Source organism: Acanthisitta chloris, unplaced genomic scaffold, assembly GCF_000695815.1.
Source record: "Acanthisitta chloris isolate BGI_N310 unplaced genomic scaffold, ASM69581v1 scaffold17055, whole genome shotgun sequence".
NCBI lineage: Eukaryota > Metazoa > Chordata > Aves > Passeriformes > Acanthisittidae > Acanthisitta > Acanthisitta chloris.
Window position 1 is genome coordinate 1 of NW_008674413.1, and position 8,336 is coordinate 8,336.

Sequence of the window (8,336 nt, forward strand, 5' to 3'; positions counted from 1 at the left end):
TGCATCGAGTGTGCCGAGAGCTTCCCCCAGAAAGTGTCGCTGGAGGAGCACCAGCGCCGCCACACCCAGCAGCGACCCTTCCAGTGCCACGGCTGCACCAAGAGCTTCCGCCACCGGCAGTCACTGAACCACCACCAGAAGGTCCACGCTGTGGCCACCTCTACGGCTGTCAGCTTGCCGGGCCACGACCGGGAGCGAGGCTTTGACCCAGGATAATCGGTAGCCTGAAGGGCTGGAGAAGGGTAGGGGCAGAGGTTCTTCATTGACGGGACACACCAGGCAGCTGGTGTCACACTGCTGTGGGGCTCTTCATGTCACCATGGGCCTGTCTGCAATGCCGTGGGACTTGTGGCAGCACTTGGGTCTCCAGGAGGAGAAGGAGGGAGGAGGCTGCTGTGCTGCTTGGGGAGGGAGAGGTTCGGGAGGTTCGGGGTGGAGACTGGTCACGGGGCAGCAGAGGATGTTCAGCAGCTGGAGCCGAGCGGTGCCGCTGCTCCGTGGATTTGGCGGAGGAGTGACTGTATTTGGTCTCATGGAGCCATGGAATTCAGGGTTGTTTGAGCACCACCGGTGTGGAGGGATCTGGCTGGGGGTGGTCAGTGTGGGGGCGGGGTGGCAGCCAGGATCAGTGGATGAGCTGGATCCAGTGGACTCGGATAAAAGACTGGGCTGATGTGGTCTGTTGTGCTCTCGGGTGTGGGCGAAGGGCAGGCTCAGGAGGCCCTTTGCTCTGGAGGGGAGAAGAGATCCATTCTCATCTCAGCTATGAGGCCATGAGGAGAACAATGTTGAGCTGCCTGAGGGGAATACCGAGCTGTCCCACAGGAATCCCCCACAGCATCTTCTGTGGGATCCGGGTGCTACAGGACTCCTTGGCAGTGCTGAGGGACACCTCTGCCCTGCCCATGGCAGCCAGGGCCACTCCATCCCTGCTCCCTCAACTGCTCATCCTTCTTGGTCTGTGTGGGGTCAGGGTGTCCCCTCCCTTTTTCTCTCACATGGCACAGCCGTGGGCTGAGGTCACAGCAGCCATGTCCACTGAGCGCACCAGGCAGGACAGTGTCGCTCCTGGCAGGCAGGGTCCTGCCCTTGGAGCACACACTGGGCCCAGTGTGCGGACTGGGATGGCAGCAAAGCCCCCAAGTGTCCCCCTGTGTGACCACGAGCTCCTCTGAACACTGAGTCCAGGCCCAGGCTCTCCTGGTGACTGAAGTGCTCTGTGGGGCTGGAGCTGCTGGAATTGACTCCCAGAACCCCCAGGTGAGAGCTGTCCTGGCTGATCCCAATTCCTTCATCCCCAGCTATGCCGACAGGTGCCAGTGCAGCCAGACATAAAGACAAATGCTTTATTGATTCCACAGCCTGAGAAAGGGATTGGGAATGTCATAGGAAGTGTTGGTCCTGGGCCCAGGGCTGCTGGCCCTGCCCCTCCACCTCCCACCCCAGCCTAGGGGTACTACCTGCTGGGATCAGCTGGGGATCCGCTGGGATCTTTACCTGGGCAGGGATAACCAGCCACTGGCTCACTGCCAGATCCATGGTCACCACATAACTGTAAGGCATCAACTGCCCACGTGTCCCATCGGGGACACACGGTGACCTATCTGCTACAGTCACCCTTCCTGGCTCCCACTGCACTCCAGGAATGTTCCACACTGCAATCCCAGGGGCAGGCAATGTGAGACACTAGCCTGGAGGAGCAGTGGGATGTTACGTGTGTCCCCATGGAGCAGTTCAGATGCTGCTGTCCCTCCCATGGAGCAGGGAGGTGGCTGAGGTGGATGTGGCACAGGTGTTTCCTCAGGTCCCAAAGCTTCCCACAGTACACTATCACACCTTGGGAATGACCAGGAATGAAAGATGGGAGAAACCAACCAGTTCCTGGTGCTCACTGCTCAGAGAGGGACAGAGATTTTGGGATGTCAAAAATCACATTAAACAACCCATGGAAAACAAAAAACCTGGAAAACTAAATTCAAGAGTCCCAACAGCTTCTCCATTGGGTACACATGGTGATGACAACAGGAGGGAGATGGTCTCTGTACACAACCAACATATGGGATGCACATGGAGCTCGGGGCACAGACATGGGGTGACTCTGGTGGCTCCTGCCCCACCAACTGAGGTAGCTGCAGAACTGTTTTACCATAGGATTCATTACAGTAGGATTTTGAACAAGACCAAAGGAGATGAGCTGTGGTTGGGAGAGCAGGAGCTTCCTCTGCTAGCCAAGGGGCTGCTCTATGCAGGAGCCCTGAGGACCAGGGGTGCTGCTGCAGCCTGGGGCAGGCTGACCCGTCAGGAATCCCTGAAGTGACTCTGCATCCATGCAGGCTTGTCCCACGGATGTCCACGGCCTCCCTGAGGGACAGCGTGCTGCTGGGATCCCTGGAATATGCAAAGTAATGGGGTTTGGTTTGGTTACTCTTCCAGTGTAAAACTCCAGTGTTCCCAACCTGCTGGAGGTGTTGGGAACCAGGGTGTGGGGGTGACAAGCACGGCCAGGACATTGTGGGGTCTCGGGAGATGCCATATTCTCTTCATCTGGCCCCTTGGTCCAGAAGCTTGGTCATTGGAGCAAAATGCTCTTTGGGAATGCTGCCAGCTCCATTCCCTTTTCCTGTCTTCTCCAGTTGTGTTCCCGAACATGAGGGGTCAGCTCTGGCATCAAGGAGCAGGTGAACTCTGCTGCTGTCTGACTGGGATTCACCTGGTCATCTCCCAGGAATGTCAGCTCGGGAAAATTCCAAGCATCAGCCAACAGAGTCAGAGGAATGGTGAAGCATTTTAGATCAGTGGAGGCTCCTGCAATTTGCTCTCTGTGCTGGTCTCCAGGCTTTCCATTCCTTCCACAGCTCAGGGAAGCTCCCAAAATGCAGTAGATTCACCACCCCAGTGCCCCACCGCACACAAACCCAATGCTTGCAGCTTCTCTCCAGGGACACACACAGTTCCTGTGGTCATTTCTCCATCATCTCTGTAGCGACTGCCCTCATTCCCAGCTGGACCACAGGCTGCACAGCTCTTCCATCAGGTCCAAGGAGGGAACAGCCCTTGGCTGGGAGCTCCAACCGGAGCATGTTTGGTGGAGCAGCTTTTGTGGCCTCAGGGCTCATGTTCCTCTTGGAAACGTTACTCTTTGCCTCCGGAGTACTGGGCTGCTGGGCTGCTGGGGTACCAGTGGTGGGCGGGGCATTCCCTGCCTGCTGAAGTGCAGCCAAGGCTCGCTGGTGGATCTTCTCATGGCGCAGGAGATGGTTCCTGCGGGTGAAGCACTTCTTGCAGGAGCTGCAGCAGTGGGGCCGGTCCCGCACATGGGTCCGCAGGTGCTGCTCTAGTGACATGGAACAGGACAGGATCTTACTGCACCGAGGGCACGTCACACTAGGCTTCACCTGCCGCGCCACCGTGGTGCTGGACAGGCTCCCTCTGTCCAGCTCGTCCTTGGGCCGCCCCAGACAGGCTCCTCCAGCATGGATGCCACTGCCCAGCCCATGGGTGCTGCCGCACAGATCCCTGCGCGGGCGGATGCGCAGCTCTGGGTGGACGTTCCCCCAGACCTTGGCACCAAAGGCTCTGTCCTTGATGTGGATGCTCTGGTGGAGGTCTAGATGCTGCTTGTTGCTGAAGACGCTATCGCACACGGGACGGGGCACTCGTAGGGGCCCTCCTTGGCGTGGCTGCGCTGGTGGATGATCAGGTTGATTTTGAGGCGGAAGCGCTTCCCGCACTCCGTGCAGGGATGTGACCACTCCCGCACATACCCGCGGCGGCAGTTGCCCATGAGCAGGTTGCTGGTCTCACACCGGTTTGGCTTCTTCTTGCTCTTGGCCTTGGCTGGATCGTTTTTGGGGCACTTCTGCATCTCCAAGCTGGGAGAGGGTGTGGAATCCTCCGGCAGTGTCGGATGCTCCTCCTCCTTCACCCTGATGTTGGGAGAAGCCCCTTCACATGGCATTCCATCTTCCATGACGGAACATTCCTCTGAAACAGAGGGGCACAGTGGTCACTGAGTTTGTGTCAGCACTGGTGTGGGCACAGCCTCAGGGCAGTGCCTTGTCCCTGTGCTGGCAGTGCTGAGGCACATCCAGTCCTGGGCCCCTCAGGACAAGAAGGATATTGAGGGGCTGGAGCACGTCCAGGAAAGGGAACAGAGCTGGGAAGGAGTTGGAGCACCAGGAGGGGCTGAGGGGGCTCAGCATGGAGGAGGTTCAGGGAGACCTGGCTCTCTCCAATTCCCTGACAGGACGTGCAGCCAGGTGGGGGTCAGGCTCTGCTCCCACGGAATGAGAGATAGGACAAGAGGAAATGGTCTCAACCTCTGCCAGGGGAGGTTCAGGTTGGATATTGGGAAAATTCCTCCTGGAAAGAGCTGTCCAGCACTGGCACAGACTGCCCAGGGCAGGGGTGGAGTAATCACCCCTGGAGGGATTTAACATCCATGTGGATGTGGCACCTGGGGACATGGTTAGTGGTGGCCTTAGCAGTGCTGGGGGACCGTTGGACTTGATGATCAAGGCTTTTCCAACCTCAGTGATTCTGAGGAAAGCCTGGGAGGTGTTAGGAGGAACTGGAGTGAAGCCACGTAAGGACCAAAAGCAGAGGGAGGGCTGGGAGATGCCATGTGGTGTCATCTCCACAGAGCAGCGTCAGCCCTACCCCCTCTCCTCCCTCCCCACAATCACCACAGGCTGTATTCCCATGTCCAGGCTCTCTACCTCCTCCCAGTGTCCCTTCAGCACCATGACAGCACTCCAAGACTCCTGCTTCTCCCTGGTGATGCCTTTGTAAGCTCCAGGACTGGCTGTACCCTCTGCCACCGACACTCCCACTCTGACACAGACAGAACTGGGTGAGCTGGGACAGGGGAAGCGCATCCCTCTGGCATTCTCAGAACTCACCTGGGACAGCTTCTTTGAGGATGCAATTTTCTCCTGAAGCCTCTTCCTTTTTCATCATCTCTTCTGGTGTCTGTGGAGGCTTCTGATTGTTGGGGACACCTGTATGTGGAGGTTTCTGATTGTCCCCATTCTTTGTCTGTGAGGGCTTCTGGCTGTCCTCACTGTGTGTCTGTGGGGACTCCTGGCTGTCCTCACTGTGTGTCTGTGGGGACTCCTGGCTGTCCTCAGTGGGTGTCCGTGGGGACTTCTGGCTGTCCCCAGTGGGTGTCCATCGAGGCTTCTCTCTGTCACTGAGCTCTTGATGCCTCTGGATCTGGGACTGTCTGTCAGGCTTGGACACAGCACTGACTGCTCTTGGGGCTGAGGATAGGGAGTTTATTAGGATTTGGCTGTACCTTCTTCAGATTCCCAAAGTGACCCTTTTCCCCTCACCCCAGCCTTTGCAGAGACACAAACACCTCATCCCTGCTCCAACCACAGCAGGACCCACCCAGGAGAGAAGTTCTAAGTAGCAGAACATGGACCACAGGAGAAGGACAGACTTTTTTCCTCTCCTCCTGGCAGCACATAACAATCCAATCCTTGAATTCCCATCTGGAGCTTGCAGGGCTCCAGGTGAGGATGCCCACGGGGCAGCACCCAACAGGCCTCTCCTGGGATGTCTTTAACCCCTCCAACTCCTCAATCCTTTGCCCACATGTCTTCCCTCATGTTGGCTCTGTCCAGGACTGCATGTCCCTTTCCAACATTCTCCACCTTCCCGCCCAGACTTCACACTCTAAATTCATGCCCCCAGTCTTCCTTGGACCACTCTGCTCCCCTGAGAACAGTAAGAGTTGCTCCAGCCTCCTACTCCTACCACCAGAGCTCCCAGTTCCTCCCCTCCCATGGGAGGCAGGGATGTCTCCAGAAGTTCCAGGGCTCATAGGAGGCCTGTCCAACCACTCCAGACACCATCCCAACCCCTCCCAAGCAGGCTTTGCCTGCTTTTCTCCATGGGATTCATCTGACCAAGCAAACATTCCTCTTTGAATCAAGATTCACAGTGCTCTGGGGTGGTTTAGCCCATGCAGTCAACAGACCCTTGAAACAGTTCATTCAAAAAAAAAAGGGAGATCTCCAGGAATAAATACATCCTCCTGAAACCCACCTGGGTCAGCTTCCATGGAGATTTCATCTCCTGAAGCCTCATCTGCCTGGTCCATCTCTTCTGACGCCTCTGGGGGTTCCTGACCATCTCCAGTCTGTGTCTGGAGGGGCTCCTGACCTCCTTTGTCACTGAGCTCTTCATCCCTCTCAATCCAGGAAAGGATGTCAGGCTTAGACACAGCATAGTCTGCTCGTGAAGCAGAGGACAGGGTGTTTATTAGGAGCTGCGCCAACTTTATCCTGGCAGATCCCTAAAGTGAACCTCCCCACACCCCAGCTCTGGCAGACACAAACACCTCATCCCTGCTCCAATCACAGCAGCAGAGCTGCTTCCTTGGCGTCGAGGCAGGATGCAGCCATGGGCACAGCTGTAGCTCAGGTAGAGAAACAGAACATGAACTGAATTCCCAAAGGAGAGGGAAAAGCTTTGACTGGAGCATTTCCCTCCTGTTTCAGCTTCACAGTGACTTGAGGAGCAATTCTGAGCCACTGTGCTGATGCAGGGATGGAGAAAGTTCTGCTCCACAGGGATATCTGTGGCAGGTGGGACAAGTGAGGAACAGGTTTGTTCTATTCTCACAAGACTGAGTGGGATTGGATCAGTTCCTCACCAAGGTAGAAGGAAATGTCCCTGTTACCGGCAGAGAACAAGAACTGGGTCAAGGTGTGATTATCATTTCATCCAGGTCATTGCTGAATGGTGCTGGGATATCACAGAGTCCCAGAATGGTCTGAGTTGGAAGGGACCTTAAGGATGATCTAATTCCACTCCCTTCCATGGGCAGAGACACCTTCCACTAGACCAGGCCCCATCCAGCCTGGCCTGGAACACTTCCAGGGATGGGGCAGCCACAGTTGCTCTAGGCAGCCTGAGTGCCTCACCACCCTCACAGAGAACAATTCTTTCCCAGTATCCCATCTATCACTGTCCTCTGGCAGTGGGAAGCCATTCCCCCTTGTCCTGTCCCTCCAGGCCCTTGTCCCAAGTCCCTCTGCAGCTCTCTTGGAGCTTCTTGAGGCACTTGAAGTGGCTCTAAGGTCTCCCTGGAGCTTTCTCTTCTCCAGGCTGAATTCCCCCGGTCCTGTTACTGCATCACGATTGTTCCCTGACTCTGGAATCCACTTAGATCGTAATGAGGAACAGCATCTCACGTGGATATTGCTTTATAATAGATATTTTCTGCCTTATTTTCACCGTTATTCACTACAGGAATAGGGATTCTCTCATTCCCTGCTCATTGGTTACAAACAACCGGGAAATGTGTGGGTCTGACAGCCCAGGAGCAGTTCTGCCACCTCAGGACCTGAGGGAATGGCTTGAAGCTGTGCCAGAGGAGGTTTATGCTGGATATCAGGAGAAGGTTCTTCCCCCAGAGGGTGACTGGGCACTGGAACAGCTCTCCAGGGCAGTGGTCACAGCCCCAAACCTGACAGAGCTCAGGGAGTGTTTGGACAATGCTCTCAGGCACATGGTGGGATTGTTGGGGTGTCCTGTGCAGGGCCAGGGGTTGCACTGGATGATCCTTGTGGGTCCCTCCCAACTCAGGATACTACGTGATTCTATAAGGTACATGCACCCAGATCCCCCCAAGCCTTACCCAGGGACACCAGTGTCTCATAGTTGCCCCTCATCACGACCCTGTAGAGATCCTTCTGCCAACGCTCCAGCCTGTCCCATTCCAGCTCATTGAAATACACTGAGATATCGTCGAAGGTCAGTGGCACCTGGAATCACAGCCATTCCACACTGGGATCACCAGGATGTGCCCAGCCGCACCAGAGCCTGTGGACACACAGGAGCTCAGCCCCCAATCCCACTGCCCAGATGCCTCAGGCATTCCCTGGGAAGCTTACCTTGGGGACTTCTCCCCGGGAGCTTGGGGGCAGCCGCAGAATCCAGAAATTCCTGTTCTTCAGGAGGTTCTCCACGTTGTTCAGGCGCTGCTGGAGCTGCCCATAGTCCTGAAGGAGGCTGCCCAGGGCAGCCAGGCTGCTGCCCAGTTCCCCCACCAGGTTCTCACAGGCCAGCAGTCTCCGCTCCGCTTGCTCTGTGCGGCTCCGCAGCTCCTGCAGCTCCGTTGTGCCTTGCACTGCCTTCTGTCGGGGGCTGCCCGAGACCTGGGGGGCAGCCGGGCAGATTTAGGCCCTGGGTGAAGGGTGGTTAGGGGCTGGGGACCTGCTCAGGACCTTCCATGTTTCTCAGGGACCTGCAAGAGTCTGACTGACACTCCTTCATCCCCCAACTCAGCAACCCCAAGGGAAACCCACACATCCTCCCCTTCCCAA

The 8,336-nt window shown here is 56.6% G+C and overlaps 1 protein-coding gene across 1 annotated transcript; it reads right to left on the reverse strand.

Moving 5' to 3' along the window:
- Positions 1-2,960: 2,960 nt before the first annotated feature.
- Positions 2,961-8,168, reverse strand: LOC103802812 (zinc finger protein 777-like; the record flags this gene model as incomplete). The annotated part of the gene is made up of 6 exons (XM_009075343.1): positions 2,961-3,596; positions 3,650-3,984; positions 4,902-5,261; positions 6,052-6,237; positions 7,649-7,775; positions 7,905-8,168. Coding segments are annotated over 6 exons (1,908 nt in total), but the record flags the coding sequence as incomplete, so codon positions are not given.
- Between the last annotated feature and the right edge of the window lie 168 nt (positions 8,169-8,336).